At 42.6% G+C, this 18,195-nt stretch overlaps 1 protein-coding gene across 11 annotated transcripts in view; it reads right to left on the bottom strand.

The window, feature by feature from the left end:
- hecw2a (HECT, C2 and WW domain containing E3 ubiquitin protein ligase 2a) overlaps positions 1–18,195 on the bottom strand; it is a 304,402-nt gene that overhangs the window by 164,081 nt on the left and 122,126 nt on the right. For all 11 annotated transcript variants that reach the window (XR_009828322.1, XR_009828323.1, XM_062067818.1 and 8 more), the window contains 4 exons: positions 11,558–11,664; positions 10,889–11,007; positions 1,307–1,492; positions 711–845 (listed from right to left, as the gene is read on the bottom strand). Coding sequence is in view for 9 of the 11 variants with exons in the window: in XM_062067818.1 (XP_061923802.1) it covers positions 711–845; positions 1,307–1,492; positions 10,889–11,007; positions 11,558–11,664 (547 nt within the window). In the remaining 2 variants the exon portion in view is untranslated. The remainder of the gene's footprint in view (positions 1–710; positions 846–1,306; positions 1,493–10,888; positions 11,008–11,557; positions 11,665–18,195) is intronic.

The following is an 18,195-nucleotide window of genomic DNA, read 5'->3' as shown; positions in this document are numbered from 1 at the left end:
TACTACATTACATATATACTTACATAATATATATAAAACCTCCCATAAGCTCCATTGTAAGCGGACTTTTGATGGCATTTATTTAATATTTGGAATGCAAAAAAGAAAAAAAAACCTCTGTCGTCATGTCTCATAATGATTTTGAACGGTAGGCACATTTTTTTTTTCCCCTTTAATATTTTTGTGCTTAATATGGTATGACATAAGGATTGGTTGTGTTGGATAGGCTCAAGTAAGCCTGTAAGGTGTGGGCGGATTACTGTTGCTGTTCCAAATCTTTGCAGTAGTCACCCTCCTAAGTACACCACTGAGCCTTCACATGTCTGGGTTAAGTGATCTTCTCCTTCTTGACCGTCACGTGAGCTCCCTGCCCGACAGATTTCACAGAGTCTTCTGGTGGAAGGACAATGCAGCCTTTGCTGATGAAGCCCCTCGTTAGGTTTTGAGTTTCCTTATTCATTCTGTTGTTGGTAGTTCACAAATCAACACAGGTTGAAGGTAACTTTAAAAGCTGTAATTAAGAGTTTGTGATGTCAGCGTGAAGACTTTTTGCATCCTGTCGGCAAACTAGGATGTAATTTGTATTGTTTTTGCTCATCTGGGTGAAGTATTGGTGCAATGTCCTACTAAGTGTAAGAATGCAGGTACTCTGCAAGTTTGATAAAACACCTAAGCGTTGCAAGGTGATGCATGCTGCAGTTTGGTCTCACCTCTCCGGCGCTGTGGCTGCGCTGGCGGCTCAGGTGCTGGTGGTGGGCCAGCAGGCCGGTGGAACGAGGACTCTGAAGAGGCAGCCGTGGGTCAATGAAGGTTGTTGAGCGACAATTGTGATCCACAAAGAAGGGCTGAGAAGTGAGATGCAAACATATTGGGTCATGCATTGACACTTCTTATTATCAACATATTATTATCAATATATAGGACAGTAGTGAAGTGAAGTGAAGTGAATTATATTTATATAGCGCTTTTCTCTAGTGACTCAAAGCGCTTTACATAGTGAAACCCAATATCTAAGTTACATTTTAACCATTGTGAGTGGAACTGGGAGCAGGTAGGTAAAGTGTCTTGCCCAAGGACACAACGGCAGTGAATAGGATGGCGAAAGCGGGAATCGAACCTGAAACCCTCAAGTTGCTGGCACGGCCACTCTACCAACCCAGCTATGCCACCCCAGTAGGCAACTATCATTACAGTAAAAGATAATGAATATAAAAAATAATATTTAATTGTAGCTTGACTTAGTTTCCGACCAGGACATCACCACACACATCATGATATGTGCCATTTATCATAACTGCTCACACACCTTCCCGGTATGGTCATGTTTCATTTCCCAACCGCGGGGAAGCTCCAACTGTTTGTTGGAAAACATGTTGAGGAAGGTCACCAGGTCACGGTTGTGCTGGTAGCGCTCAAAGTAATGAGCATCTCGCCGCACCTTACTGATCATATGCTTCAGACAGGTGTTGCTTGTAAACATACGGTAGGCACTCTGGTGGAAGAAAGCACACCAATAAAAATTGTACATTGTAAGACAACATATTATATATGTATTACTTCACATATAAATCTATTATAGTTATCATATTATATATGGTTGCTGTGTCACCACCACAATGAAAGTATTCTATACTAGACAGTCTGTTCTAAGTACAGAAAGTATCTCAAGATACTTGAACTCCTCCGCCTGTGGTGAGCCCTCGCTCCCAACACAAACGGTGCCATTTCTCATTTTCCGTCTGAAAACTATTACCTCATCCCAGAAGTTTCACACTGTGCACCTGCCCCAGTAACCCAGTCACAGCTTGATGAGTCAATCTGGACCACATTATTTGCAAAGAGCAGAGATGAGATCCTGAATTCCTCAAATTGGACAGCCTCTATGTGCATATTAATTATGTCCATAAAAATCAGGACATAATGGTGACAAAGAACAGCCTTGGTGCTTGGTGGAGGCCAATGTTCACAGTGAACCGGTTTTACTTACTGCTGGTAATGTGAACAAGTCTCCTGTTTCATTTTTACAAGGAATACATTGTCGATAGATCCCGTATCCACGGAGAACCCCCCCACCCCCAGGGCACTGCAAAAGATACGGTCAAATAAATTTTCTAATTTTACAAAGCACATGTGGACTGGTTGGGCAAAATCCCATGCAGCCACCAGTATCCTTGCAAGGGTGTAGAGCTGGGCCAGTGTTCCACAACCGGGACAAAACCTGCATTGCACCTCTGTTGCTGATGTTTGACTAACAGTGCACCCGTCTCTTCAGCACTCTGGAATCAACTTTCCGAGAGAGGCAGAGAAGTGTGATCCCCTGTAGTTGGAATCCACCCTCCAGTCTTGTCTCTTGAAAAATGGTGACCATCACCTTGGCGTACCAATCTTCAGGTACTGTTTCTGACTTCCACTTAATTTTGAAGGGATCTGTCACCCAAAACAGTCCCCTCTTTGAATCAACACCTTAATGTGGTGGAGGGGTTTGAGTGCCCGAGTTATCCTATGAGTCATGGTGCCCAGGGCTATATGTCGCTGGTATGGTATCCCAAGGCAAACAGGTCTTAAGTGACAGGTTTGACAAAGAGATTCAGAAGACCCTAGAACATTTTTTAGAGAAAAGACTGCACTTAGCCCAGACGTGGGACACTAGAGCCTCACCCTCAAACTCTTGGCCCATAATTTGTGGCTCTCTAGTTAACTTCATAGGTGAGTGCAGTTGTGGCCCACACACTCTGGGCGGCTAATAGTTAGACTAGACTTAGACTTAAGACTTTCTTTTTATTGTCATTCAAATTTGAACTTTACGGTACAGATAAGAACGAAATTTGGTTACATAAGCTCATGGTAGTGCAGGATAAAAAAGCAATAAGGTGCATATATAAATAAATAAATAGGCTACTGTACAGATAAATATATTGCACTTTTTCACATGCATCCACTTTTATGTACAGTATGTATGTTATATTGACTTTTTTTTATTCCAGCGAGTTAATCCATTTTGGGGGGAGTTGAGGGGATAAGTATGATGCGTTCAAGAGTCTTACGGCCTGAGGGAAGAAGCTGTTACAGAACCTGGAGGTTCTGCTTCGGAGGCTGTGGGACCTCTTTCTAGAGTCCAGCAGTGAAAACAGTCCTTGGTGGGGGTGGGAGGAGTCTTTGAAGATTTTCTGAGCCCTGGTCAGGCAGCGGCTTTTTGCGATCTCCTGGATAGGAGGAAGAGGAGTCCTGATGATCTTTTCCGCCGACGTCACCAATCTCTGTGGAGAGACTTCCAGTCTGAGGCATTGCAGGCTCCAGTCCAGACAGAGATGCTGTTGGTCAGCAAGCTCTCTATAGTGACTCTGTAGAATGTGGTGAGAATGGGGGGAGGGAGATGTCCTCTTTTCATCCGACGCAAAAAGTGCATGCGCTGCTGAGCTCTTTTTACAAGAGCTCCGGTGTGTAGGGACCAGGTTATATTGTCAGTTATCTGCACCCCCAGGAACTTGGTGCTGCTTACTATCTCCACTGCTGTGGAGATAGAAACGGAAGTATTCGGACACCATTGTATCCAATACAAAAAGCTCTGTTTTCATCGCAAAATTCCACAGTATTCTGGACATCTGTGTTGGTGAATCTTTTGCAATTTGTTTAATGAACAATGAAGACTGCAAAGAAGAAAGCTGTAGGTGGGATCGGTGTATTAGCGGCTGGCTGCAGCAACATAACCAGGAGGACTTTGAGATGGATAGCAGACGCGCTATCTGACGCTAGCCGCCGACCGCATCGATGATCGGGTGAAGTCCTTCGTTGCTCCGTCGATCGCTGGAACGCAGGTGAGCACGGGTGTTGATGAGCAAATGAGGGCTGGCTGGTGTAGGTGGATAGCTAATGTTTTTAGCATAGCTCTGTGAGGTACCGTAGCTAAGTTAGCTTCAATGGGGTCGTTAGCAACGGCATTGTTAAGCTTCGCCAGGCTGGAAAGCATTAACCGTGTAGTTACAGGTCCATGGTTTAATAGTATTGTTGGTTTTCTCTCTATCCTTCCAGTCCGGGGTTTATTTCTTTTGTTTTTTATCTGCAGTTAAGCCCGATGCTATCACGTTAGCTCCGTAGCTGAAGTGCTTCGGCGATGTATTGTCGTGGAGATAAAAGTCACTGTGAATGTCCATTTCGCGTTCTCGACTCTCATTTTCAAGAGGATATAGTATCCGAGGTGGTTTAAAATACAAATCCGTGATCCACAATAGAAAAAGGAGAGAGTGTGGAATCCAATGAGCCCTTGTACCTAAGTTACGGTCAGACCGAAAAAAGATACGTCCTGCACTGCACTCTAGTCCTTCACGCTCACGTTCCTCGTCCACAAATCTTTCATCCTCGCTCAAATTAATGGGGTAATTGTCGCTTTCTCCGTCCGAATCGCTCTCGCTGCTGGTGTAAACAACGGTGAAATGTGAGGAGCCCTTCAACCTGTGACGTCACGCTACTTCCGGTACAGGCAAGGTTTTTTTTATCAGCGACCAAAACTTTATCGTCGATGTTCTCTACTAAATCCTTTCAGCAAAAATATGGCAATATCGCGAAATGATCAAGTATGACACATAGAATGGATCTGCTATCCCCGTTTAAATAAAAACATTTCATTTCAGTAGGCCTTTAAGTGCCTCAAACCTTGCAAAGTAGTTATTAAGGTCATTTAGGAAGCTGATACTGTTGTCACAGGGACAGGGGGCAGATTTATAGTCCTTGATGACCTGTATGCCCTGCCACATTCGTCTAGTGTTTGTGGGGTTCTCGAAGAAGTCCTGCACTTTCTGACTGTGAGCACGCTTTGCAACCTTAATGTCGCCAGACTTAAAAGCCTTGTTCCGAGCCTTCAGCATTGCACGTACCTCACTGTTCATCCATGGTTTCTCGTTGGCCTGTGTGGGGATGTTCTTGATCACACTGACATCCTCCATGCACTTCTGAATGTATGCGGACACAAACTCTGCATACTCCTCCACACGTGTGATAATTTTCGGTGGCGGCTGCCTTGAACATGTCCCAGTCTGTGGTTTCGGAGCAGTCTTGTAATGCTGACATTGCTCCCTCTGGCCAGGTCCTCACCTGCTTCACTGTAGCTTGCTTCCTGATCAGCAGGGGCTTTGTATGCAGGAATTAGCATCACAGATAGATGGTCTGAGGAGCCGAGGTGGGGGCGTGGTGCAGCTTTATACGCCTGTTTAATATTACTCTAAACCAAGTCCAGCTTGCTTCCACCCCTGGTTGCAAAATTCACATATTGATGGAGGGAACACCGTTTTCATGTTAGCTTGATTAAAATCCCCTGCCACGATGAAAACTCCCTCTGGATGTGTAGATTGCAGTTCACTGATGGAGCAGTACAAAGCATTCAAAGCTCCTTTGGTGTTAGCACTGGGAGGAATGTACACTGCTGTGAAGATCATAGCACTGAATTCCCGGGGTAAATAAAATGGCCTGCATTTTATAGTTAATAGTTCTACATCAGGAGAGCAGTGACATGATACTATCTTCCCATTGTTGCACCAGTTGTTATTGATGTATATGCAAACACCACCACCTCGGGATTTACCAGTGAGAGCTCTGCTCCTGTCCGACCGAAACATAGTTAGCCCCTCGATGCTAACTGCCTCGTCCAGAACGGATGGTTTCAGGCACGTTTCTGTGAGAAATATGGCGCAGCAGTCTCTCATCTCGCGTCTTGCATTTAAATCCAGCTTCAGGTAGTCCAGTTTGTTCTCCAGGGAGCGGACATTTGAAAGCAGGATGGAAGGAAGCGGCGTTCTGTGAGGATTAGCCTTTAGCTTTGTTGTTAGCCCCGCTCGGCATCCCCGCTTCTGCTTCCGATCACACCGCTTACGTCTCTTCCGTTGACGGTCCCCGCTGGTACTTGACTCCGCTGCTTCAAAGGCCGCTGGATGTAGCCGGCGTAGTATTCCCATGCTAGCGAGGAGGTCCAACGTACACGCATCTTTCAGTCCAAAACGGCCCGATCTATCCACATCCAGAATTGTCTGGCGGTCGTTTGTGACCACGGGGTGTCCACGCTGGAAGCCAGCCATAAATTTCACAGAATTTTCCGGTATTTTTTGCCAAATTGTTCTATCACTACCATGAGCGTCTGCAAGCCGCAGCCCGTCAGGGTGTCACCATTATACGTCACGTACGTAGTTAAATATATTGTGGCAATCTTGAACACCATAAAGAATATTAGAATATTACTAGGGATGTGACTCTTACAACAACTCACGATTCAATTTGATTCCGATTCTTGGGGTGACGATTCAATTCATAATCGAGTCTAGTTCCAACATGATTCTAGACTAGACTGACTCTTGCAATAAACCAATTGGTTTATAAATCATAATAAAACCTTTTTAAAAAACGCAACACATTACAAACACTGCTCTTGGATGCTGATGTACAGAGGCGGCCTAAAAAAACATATTTTATAAATTGATTCATGTAAATGTGTATTCGATTCACTATCGGAATAAGTATTTTTCGGTTGTGAATCAAATTTTTAGGCAACCCTATTAAATACAACAACGGTAACGATACAGAAATTACAGCACAAAAACACAGTTTGGGCAACACAAAGACCAAATTCATGTAAGCAAGCTGAAGTGTCTAATTCAGCAGTGTCCAAATATACATATCATTTTTTTACATCCAATTTTATATTGGTAATGACTTAAGGCTACCATAACTCAAAGTCACTATAACTGTTGCTAGAAGTAATTAACAAATAAATCACATGGTTTAAACATGATTCTGAAAGAAACACTTTGTGCGGCTTAGCCTCTACCCATCTCTACCTCTGCCGACCCCCCGGGTATATTGAGTTTGGTGAGTGAGTGAGTGCCTGGTCAAGCTTGCACCAGGACACAATAGGTGTACACATTTTTTGTACATAAGGGTGAAGAGAAATGCTTAGTTGTCAACTGAACAGCGCCTGGTGATTGGTTGGATACAGAACAACCTGGCAGACCCAATATATTGCGACGGTAGACTGTGAACGTCACCCGTTTTTGACAGGGGAGACCAAGAATATTGAGTCCTAATAGGCCATATTCTGTTCCTCCATTGTTGTGGCAGCCAACCAGAGATGTCGCAAGTTGGCAATTCTCAAACTCGATGGTGGACACCAAAAGTCAGGGACGTTGTCAAGCTGAAGAAGGAGTCTTACTTCCCATGGGTGGCTTGTAGGAGACCTGAAGCAGCTGACAGGTATCGGTATATCAAGAATTGGACAATTATGGTGGTGGTCGAAGCAAAAACTTGGGTATAGGAAGAGTTTGGTGAGGCTATGAATCACAATTTGATTTGATCGGCTTCAAAAAGGTTCTCACACACCATCCGACAAGAAGCAGTGCCCTGTCTACAATGTTTACTGACCTCAACTCAAGATGTAATTGGGTGGTGGAAAGAATACTTCAAGGACCTTTCAACTCACTGACGCAACTTGCATAGAGAAAGTGGAGTCTTAAGGATACAAATGCGGCGATGTTCATCATGGCTGAAGGTATTGGCACTTAGCATCAAGGGTTGGAATTGGGGGTTAAATCACCAAATGATTCCCGAGCGCGGCCCACGCTGCTGCTTACTGCTCCACTCATCTCCCAGGGGGTGAACAAGGGGATGGGTCAAATGCAGAGGCCAAATTTCACCACACCCAGTGTGTGTGTGACAATCATTGGAACTTTAACTTTAACTGAAAATCGTCCTTGAGGCAAGTTTTTTTGCTCTGAATTTCTTAAGGCCCTGCATGTTGTGATAGTCTTGGTTTGTTGACTTAGTTATTGAAATATAAAATACAATTATTTCGCAATGTTATCAAAGACACAAAGTAGGAAGTCACCAAACTACTTTAAAACTTGAGTGACATAACATTAACCCGCGAGTGGCAGTCTCTGGTGCACTTGGTGCAGATGTAGGATGTTGATTGTTGTGGCTGGTGCTTCCTTTTCTTCCATCTTGCCCTCCTCTCCGCAAGGGCCACATTTCTCGCCTTTTTATATGTCCGGTATGCTACTAAACCTTGAACGCCAGGATGCACCGTTGGCAGCAAGACACTCTTAAAAAGCCATGCTACGCTGCTTCATGTCTTTCTTGCAGGTGTCTTTAGACATGGTCGCCCAGTCGGTCGTTTGCCTTCCACTAGTTTGCCATACAGTAGATCCTTTGGGATGCGTCCGTGTTCCATCCTTCTGACATCACCAATAGTAGTTTCGCCGTAACTGCTGCGGCCTTGGCAATCCTACTGCTCACTTCTACTTCCAGCGAGAGCAAGCTCGAGACGATGGACCCAAGTTAGGTGAAGTTGTCAGCAGGCTGTTGATGTTGATGGTTGGGGGGGTGGTCTCTGCTCTGCGCCATGACTTGGGTCTTCTTAAGGCTGGTGGTCAGTCCGAACTCCCTGCAATCATGGGAGAGGCGACTGACAAGCTGTTGGAGGCCGTCTTCCATGTGTTTTGATAAAAAGCTGCATCGTCCGCAAAAAGCAGCTCACGGATGAGCAACTCGGTCGGTCACTTTAGTCTTGGCACGGATGCGGGCGATGTTAGGTAGACTCCCTCGCGGAAGTCCTTGAAGTCGTATTGGAGGAGCATCAAAAATAATATGCCAAAGCCCTGCTTCACACCACTGCTGACTCAGAAGGCCTCAGAGATAGTGCCATTGAAGCAGACTGTGCTGTGCATGTTCTCATGGAATGATTTGAACACAGCAAGTAGTTGTGGCGGGCAGCCAATTTTCTGACGAAACCTGAAGAGTCCACTCCTGCTGACCAGGTCAAATGCCTTCGTCAGGTCGTTGAAGGCAAGATAGAGGGGCATCTGTGCCTGGCATTTTTCTTGCAGTTTGCGTAGCAAGAATGTCATGTACAATGTTGACTGGCCAGCACGGGAGCCACACTGGGGCTCTGTGTAGACGCGAGAGGCAAGGGGTTTCAGGCACGCCAGGACAACACGAGCACAGACTTTTCCCACGATGCTGAGCAGGGAGACCCCTTGGCAGCTGTTGCAGTCGCTTCTGTCTCCCTTGTTCTTGTACAAACGTACAACGTGATGATTGTTGCGTACCGCAAGGCCCGAGGGATGTCCTTCCTCCCAGCATTGGCAGAGGAGTTCGCGCAGGGGCTTGAGCAGCGGAGTTGCTTACCTTAGTCGGGGATCACTTCCCCTAGCTTGGACTTGAGGGGGGCAGACTTAGTGGCAGCTGAGCTGTCAGCTCCCACACTTCATCCAGTGCTTCATAAAACTAATCTTTGTCCTCTGGGGCTGAGCAGAGCGTTGGGGCGTACACGCTGAAGATGTTGGATGTTACCTGCCGGAGAAAGAGGATCATCTCTGTGCGTGTTTTTTACGGCAAAGCCAACACTGTACCGGCGGGGTTCGCCAGGAGGCTTGCCTTGCCAAAAAAACAAGTAATTTGCCGGGAGACTTCCCAATGACGGCGGTCTTTCTTAAAGTTAAAGTTAAAGTACCAATGATTGTCACACACACACTAGGAGTGGCGAAATTATTCTCTGCATTTGACCCATCACCCTTGATCACCCCCTGGGAGGTGAGGGGAGCAGTGGGCAGCGCCCGGGAATCTTTGGTGATTTAACCCCCAATTCCAACCCTTAATGCTGAGTGCCATGCAGGGAGATAATGGGTCCCATTTTTATAGTCTTTGGTATGACTCGGCCGGTGTTTGAACTCACAACCTACCGATCTCAGGGCGGACACCACTAGGCCACTGAGTAGGTAGTTTAAGTAGGTTAATCTTGTGTCGTTGATCTGCTGCAAGTCAGTACAGAGTCCAAGACACATAGTCCTAACGTTCCAGCTTGCGAATCGAAGAGCTGGAATCTTCTTTTGTTTTCTTGTGTTGGTTTTGTCTGGTGCGGCGGTTTTGTGGCTCACTCTTTGAGGTGGTCTCTACTCTCCATGTTCCTAGTGAAGCAGGTAAGCCGTGGGGGGGGGGGCTGCCCAGCTTAAGCTGACGGTGATTGTTCAGTGGTACTATAAAGGTCCCTCTCACCAGCAGAAGTGGCCCCTGGCGCTGGTTTCTTTCGCCTATCGGATGAGCTTCTAACGGTAACTGCTCATTTCCTGTGATTTGCCGGCACCTTTCAGTGATGCTGGAGTGTCCTTTCCAGTGGACAGACATAGCCTGGGCAGATACTATGGAGGATGAGCTGTTGTCCTGGTAGCAGACTCTCCCCACCACCCGCCCCTTCCATGCAGCTGGAGAACCCAAGGCAACAACGAATATTGATACAGCTTGGCATCAGCTGCGTCACAGGAGTTACCAGAATAACGTTGTGTTGTCACACCGCCTTCGGGGTTCCGGCTACTGCTTTTCTGTCAGGTTTTATTCCCTTAGTCTTTCCATGAAAGGGTATAGCCATCAAGAGTTTTTCTTCTCCTAAATGGGCTACCGACCAAGGTTGATGAGCCCCACCTGCCCAATATATATGCATACATATATACATACAGCCTTAGCCTTTATCACACCACATGGCTCACCACAAGGCAGTGACTGACTCGTACATATACAGTATTGTATATTATATGTTTTAGCTTGAAATTAAGTAATACATAGTGTTAAGAGATGAATAAATGTATAGTGTATAAAAATGTATAAGTGCATTTGCAACATGCATTAGTCTTGACGTTAAATCTTATACAATTACAACACATCTCGTCAAAAATGGTCAAGGGAACAAAGAGAAACAACAATGAAAATGGCAAATATCTATTAATAGTACCTCTAATTCGTCTGTAAATCACAGCTATTGATTGTCCAGACTGTAAATGATGTTAAAGTTGCTAAACTGATGCCGTAAGTGTTGATGGAATAAATATACAATTAATTAATAATGATGAGGACTGACAGGGTTAGAATGCAGCACAGTAAAGAAATCGGGGCTGCACAGGAACTTGGCGCTGGGAGACTGGAGCAGCAGAGAAAGACGACCACTTGAATGACTGACTGCACTCTCTCGTCGGTATTCTACAATACAATCAGAGGATACATGTTTAAATTTGACTATATAACACATTCTATAACACAAATAGGTGACTGCATATGCAACACCTATTGCTGAATAACATTCATTTTCAACACTCTTTTGCAAATAAAACACATAAGTCAAATTGTGTGCAACAGTATGAAGTCATCCGTGATGTAATTTTAAATGCACCAAACATTGGCTCTTGGGAAAGGCAAACAAGAATTTTCTTCAAAGAAATTGTACATACAGTGAGTAAAAAGGATGTGATCCTTGCTGATCAATTAACTTCCATACAAAGATATGAACACCCCAATGCTTTTATGGTAGTACTAAATCACATTTTGTATTGAAATCAAATACTGTACTTACTTACCTTAATCTGATGCAAATCAATTTATAACCTTTTTTGTGTGATTTGTGTACAGTGTCTGTTACAATACAGCTACCATAAAATGATGAGTGTTTATAAAATGTGTTGGCTACACTAAATTTAAATCAAACCATTGATTATTGTATGAATGCTGACAATGTTAATCAATGAAAACTGACCAGAAATGGAATGAAGCATCAAATCAGGTTCTGGTTCAAGAAGCAGATCAGCTGAGCTGTCCTCTGTTCTCTCACTGCTGGTTATAGTTCTCCTGATGCTCTGATATCTGATAAACAATACACAAACCATAGAAACTGTCAGGTGTTTAATGAAGTGTTTAACTGCATATTGTGTCAAGTGTTTCACTAGGTGTTAATCAAGTGTTTAATCAAGTGTTATATGAAGTGTTTTATCAAATTGTATATCAAGTGTTGATATCAAGTATTTCATCACATTTATCGAGTGTTATTCAAGTGTTTCATCTAGCATTATATCAAGTGTTTCATCGAGTGTTATATCAAGTGTTTCATCAAGTGTTGTATCAAATATTATATCAAATGTTATAACTTATGTACTTTATCAAGGTTTCATCAAGTGTTTCATTGCGTGTTATATCAAATATTTTATTAAGTGTAAGTCATGTGTTTCATTAAGTGCTATATCAAGTGTTATAGCAAGTGTTCCATCAAGGTTTATATCAAGTGTTACATCATGTGTTACTTACATGAAGTGCTTCATCATGTTTCATCGCGTGTTATATCTAGTGTTTCATCAAGTGTTTTATCATGTGTTATATCAAGCAATTTATTGTGTTTGTTTCATCAAGTGTTTCATCAGGTGTTATAGCAAATGTTTAATAAAGTGTTTCAATGAGTGTTATATCAAGTACTTCATTAAGTGTTTCAATGAGTGTTATAGCAAGTGTTTCATTAAGTGTTATATCAAGCGTTTTGTCGAGTTTTATATCAAGTGTTGTATTACATGTTTTATCAAGTTTTTCATCGAATGATAAATCTAGTGTTTCATAAAGTGCTTTTACAAGCGTTATATAAAGTGTTTCATTGAATGTTATATTAAGTGTTTCAATTTGTGTGTTATTAAGTATTACATCGAGAAATACATACATTTTTTCATCGACTCTTATATCTAGTGTTTCAATAAATGTTTAATAAAGTCTTAAATTGAAAGGTAGATCAAGTGTTTCATCGAGTGTTTCAGCAAGTGTTTCAATAAGTGTTTTATTAAGTGTTATATTGAGAGTTATATCAAGTGTTTCTTCAACTGTTTCATCAAAGTTTATATCGAGTGTTTCATTGACTGTTATATCAAGTGTTTCAATAAATGTTTCAAAAAGTCTTATGTCGAGAGTTTTATCAAGTATTTCATCGTGTTTACATGGGTACGAGCACTGTCATTGCTGTCTTCCCAAATTAGAGCTTTCTAGTAATCCATGTGGAGTGACGTCACTTCCTGTCCTACGAGTGACTACTCGCTGCTGCTGCCACGAAAAATCTAAGTACTATCTTTCTATTTCTGTGCTTCTAATTGTTTTCAAACTTGCAAACCACCCGCTGAAATTATGACGCGTTCAAACTATCGCAGCACCAAGCAAATAATCTCAAGATCCCCATCATATCAATTCCTAGATGTGATTAAAATTATTTAAGGTGCACTACACAAAATAAACGTAACGTTATTAATATCAGTACTACGGACACCATTAACAAAAAATCCTCAAAACAGCCCACTACCTATATAATGGGTTTTGTAAACTTCAGATCATTGTCTCCCAAAACGTTATTAGTTAATGAGGTCATTAGAGACAACAATCTTAACGTCATTTGTCTCAGCAAAACCTGGCTAAAACCAGATGATGTTTTCCCGCTTAACGAGGCATCTCCTCCTAACTATACGAATGCACATATTTCCCATCCCCTTAAAAGGGGTGAAGGGGTCACACTTATATACAATGAAAACCTTAACATTAGACCTAACCAAACTAATACATTTAAATCATTTGAGTTGCTTACTATAAGGTCTGTCACACCGCTACCTTTCTATCTGGTTGTTATCTATTGCTCCCCTGGGCCCTATTCGGACTTTATCAGTGAATTTTCAGTTTGTCGCTGATCTAGTGATGCACGCAGATAATATAATTATAATGAGGGATTTTCCTATCCATATGTATACCCTGTCAGACCATCCGTGGGTGGCGCTCTAGACTTGTGGTCTTACACAAATAATAAATGAACCCACGCATCGCAACGGTAATACGATAGACCTAGTTCTTGTCCGGGGTGTCACCACCTCCAAAGTTATGGTACTCCCGTACACTAAAGTAATGTCCGATCACTTCCCATTAAAATTTGAAGTTATGAGTCAATGTCAACATGCTATTAATAACCAATGCTTTAGCAGCCATAACATTAATGCTGCTACAACAACGACTCTTGCTGGCCGACTGCCAGCGGTAATGGCACCATTCGCAAATTATGTGGGGTCTATCGATAACCTCACAAACAACTTTAACAATGCTCTGCACAACGCCATTGAGAGTATAGCACCGCTAAAACTAAAAAAAGGCCCCTAAAAGGCGTACCCCCGATTCACAGAAGAAACCAGAGCTCTTAAACTATCATGTAGAACGCTGGAATGCAAATGGCATGCAACTAAACCAAAGGTGTTCAATTAAGCATGGAGTAATAGTTTAATAACCTATAAACACACTCTTAACTTAGCTAAAATTAATTACTCCAATCTCATCCGCCTCAAAAAAAAAATATCCTAAATATTTGTTTTATTACAGTAGCATCGCTAACCCAACAAGGGACTTCTCTCAGTAGCTCCACCCACTCGGATAAAGACTTAATGAAATTATTTACTAAAAAAATGAAGTACATTTGAAAGGAGATAAAAGATAACCCGTCCCAGCTCCAATTGGGTTCTGCTAACGCAGATACTGTCAGGCTTGTCACTGACAGTTTGGTTATGTATTAGTTATTCCTCTGTGTTTGTTCTATTTCCTGTTAGCGCTATTATTTTTGTTCAGTTTCCTGCTTGTCTACCTGAGCGCTGTTTCCCCTCAGCTGCGGCTGAATGGCACCTGGCCACACCTGGTGTCAATCAGCCGGCTGCTATTTAGACCTGCCTTGCCCTCCAGTCAGTACTGGAGTATTATAAGCTGTATGCTGTGGACTGTTTGCTATGAGCTGTTCCTGTTTGCTGGTTCCTGATAGCTGTTTGCAGTTTGCTGTCTCCTACCTCCTCGTTTCTTGGTTTCCTGTTAGCTGTATCCTGTTAGCTGTTCGCTGTTTCCAGTTCACCTGTTTTCCTGGTATCCTGTTTCCTGTCTCCTGGTTCCTGGTTTGTGTTTTTCCTGCATTTTTTGGACATTAAAAATCATGTCTTCCTGTATCAAGCCTGCCATCTCTGCATCTTGGGGTTCGTCACCACCTATTCCTGACAGATATGAATGTATGTACAACGGATAATGACTCTATTTTTGAAGACACAACATTAGAAGAACTCCTGAAACTCATAAATGGGACAAAACAAACAACATGTTTACTTGACCCACTTCCTGGGAAACTTATCAAGGAGCTGTTTGTAATATTAGGACCATCAGTGCGAAATATTATTAACTCATCACTTTCCTCTGGTGCTGTTCCCCTCGCATTCAAAACAGCGGCTATTCATTCTCTGCTAAAAAAAACTAACTTTGATTCTGACCTTCCCTTTGTCTTGAAAATCCTCAAAAAAATTGTTGCACAGCAGCTAAATGAACACTTAGCGTCTAACAATCTCTGTGAACCCTTTCAGTCCCGTTTCAGGTTAAATCACACTACCGAGACAGACCTCGCAAAAGTGACTAATAATCTATTTCTAACTATGGACGCTTATGTGTCATCCATGTTGCTGCTACATGATCTTAGCGCTGCTTTCAATACCGTCGAGCATAACATTTTATTAGAATGTATCAAAACACATATTGATATGTCAGAATTGGCCTTTCCTTGGTTTAACTCCTATCTTACTCCCATAAAAATGTGACCTTGGAGTATGTTAAGGTAACGCGCGGAGTTCCACAGTGTTTGGTTCTTGGCCCTGCACTCTTCAGCAACTAAATGCTGCCGCTAGGTGACATCATACGCAAATACAGTGTTAGCTTTCACTGTTATGCTGATGACACCCAACACTACATGCCCCTAAAGCTGACCAACACGCCAGATGGTAGTCACATGGAGGCGTGTCTAAATGAAATCAAACATTGGATGTCCAGCAACTATTTGCACCTTAACGCTAAGAAAACGGATATGTTGATTATTGGTCCTGCAAGACACGTCACCTATTTAATAATACCACCATTTGACAACAAAAAAATTATACAAAGTAACGCGGCAAAGAATCTCGGAATTATTTTCAACCCAACTCTCTCGTTTGAGTCACACATTAAGCGTGTTACTAAAACAGCCTTCTTTCATCTCCGTAATATCGCTAAAGTTCGTCCCATTTTGTCCACCACGAACTCTGAGATCATTATTCATGCATTTGTTACGTCTCGTCTTGATTACTGTAACATATTATTTTCAAGTCTCCCTATGTATAGCATTAAACGATTACAGTAAGTACAAAATGTGGCTGCTAGACTTTTGACAAGAACAAGAAAGTTTGATCATATTACATCTATACTGGCTCACCTGCACTGGCTTCCTGTGCACTTAAAGGCCTACTGAAACCCACTACTACCGACCACGCAGTCTGATAGTTTATATATCAATGATGAAATCTTAACATTATAACACATGCCAATACGGCCGGGTTAACTTATAAAGTGACATTTTAAATTTGCCGCTAAACTTCCGGTTCGAAACGCCTCTGAGGATGACGTATGCGCGTGACGTAGACCGGCGAACACGGGTATGCCTTCCACATTGAAGCCAATACGAAAAAGCTCTGTTTTCATTTCATAATTCCACAGTATTCTGGACATCTGTGTTCGTGAATCTGTTGCAATCATGTTCATTGCATTATGGAGAAGGAAGCTGAGCAAGCAAAGAAGAAAGTTGTCGGTGCGAAATGGAGGTATTTTTCGAACGTAGTCAGCAACAACAGTACACAGCCGGCGCTTCTTTGTTTACATTCCCGAAAGATGCAGTCAAGATGGAAGAACTCGGATAACAGAGACTCTAACCAGGAGGACTTTTGACTTCGATACACAGACGCCTGTAGAGAACTGGGACAACACAGACTCTTACCAGGATTACTTTGATTTGGATGACAAAGACGCAGACGTGCTACTGTGAGTATGCAGCTTTGGCTTCTAAACATTTGATCGCTTGACCGTATGTGCGCAACTTTTTTTTGTGTATGTACGTAACTTTTTAAAAATATATAAGCTTTATGAACCTTGGGTTAGGTGAACGGTCTTTTGGGCTGAGTGATTGTGTGTGTTGATCAGGTGTTTGAATTGTATTGGCGTGTTCTATGGAGCTAGGAGCTAGCAGAGGAGCTAGGAGCTAGCGTAACAAACACGCAGGTGTTTTTATGCAGGATTAATTTGTGGCATATTAAATATAAGCCTGGTTGTGTTGTGGCTAATAGAGTATATATATGTCTTGTGTTTATTTACTGTTGTAGTCATTCCCAGCTGAATATCAGGTACCGTGAGTATGCAGCCTTGGCTGCTAAACATTTGATAGCTCGACCGTATGTGCGCGTCACGTACGTAACTTTTTAAAAATATATAAGCTTTATGAACCTTGGGTTAGGTGAACGGTCTTTTGGGCTGAGTGATTGTGCGTGTTGATCAGGTGTTTGAATTGTATTGGCGTGTTCTATGGAGCTAGGAGCTAGCAGAGGAGCTAGGAGCTAGCGTAACAAACACGCAGGTGTTTTTATGCAGGATTAATTTGTGGCATATTAAATATAAGCCTGGTTGTGTTGTGGCTAATAGAGTATATATATGTCTTGTGTTTATTTATTGTTGTAGTCATTCCCAGCTGAATATCAGGTCACCCCCGGCTCTCACAGCATCTTCCCTATCTGAATAGCTTCAACTCCCCACTAGTCCTTCACTTGCACTTTACTCATCCACAAATCTTTCATCCTCGCTCAAATTAATGGGGAAATTGTCGCTTTCTCGGTCCGAATCTCTCTCACTTCATGCGGCCATCATTGTAAACAATAGGGAACTTTGCGTATATGTTCAACTGACTACGTCACGCTACTTCCGGTAGGGGCAAGCCTTTTTTTTATCAGATACCAAAAGTTGCAATCTTTATCGTCGTTGTTCTATACTAAATCCTTTCAGCAAAAATATGGCAATATCGCTAAATGATCAAGTATGACACATAGAATAGATCTGCTATCCCCGTTTAAATAAAAAAAATTCATTTCAGTAGGCCTTTAAGATGCGCCTTTGAGGTTTTACTACTTACGTATAAAATATTAAACGGTCTAGCTCCATCCTATCTTGCTGATTTTATTGTACCATATGTCCCAGCCAGAAAAATGTGTTCTAACAACTCCGGCTTATTAGTAATTCCCAGATCCCCAAAAAAGTCTGCGAGCAATAGAGCGCTTTCTATTCGGGCTCCAGTACTATGGAATGCCCTACCGGTAACAGTTAGAGATGCTACCTCAGTAGGCATTTAAGTCCCCAAAACTCATTTATATACTCTAGCCTTAAAAAAAAAAGTTTTTTGAAAACAGTTGTTCTTTTCTGCCTTGCCCTCCCCCCTCCTGCGTGGAGAGGTAATCAAGTGGCAACGAATCAGTTTCCACGGAGGAGGAGCTCACTGTCCCAAGTATGCTGACT

This window comes from Entelurus aequoreus, linkage group LG13 (genome assembly GCF_033978785.1).
Source record: "Entelurus aequoreus isolate RoL-2023_Sb linkage group LG13, RoL_Eaeq_v1.1, whole genome shotgun sequence".
Lineage (NCBI taxonomy): Eukaryota > Metazoa > Chordata > Actinopteri > Syngnathiformes > Syngnathidae > Entelurus > Entelurus aequoreus.
This window is presented reverse-complemented; position numbering and strand designations above follow the sequence as displayed.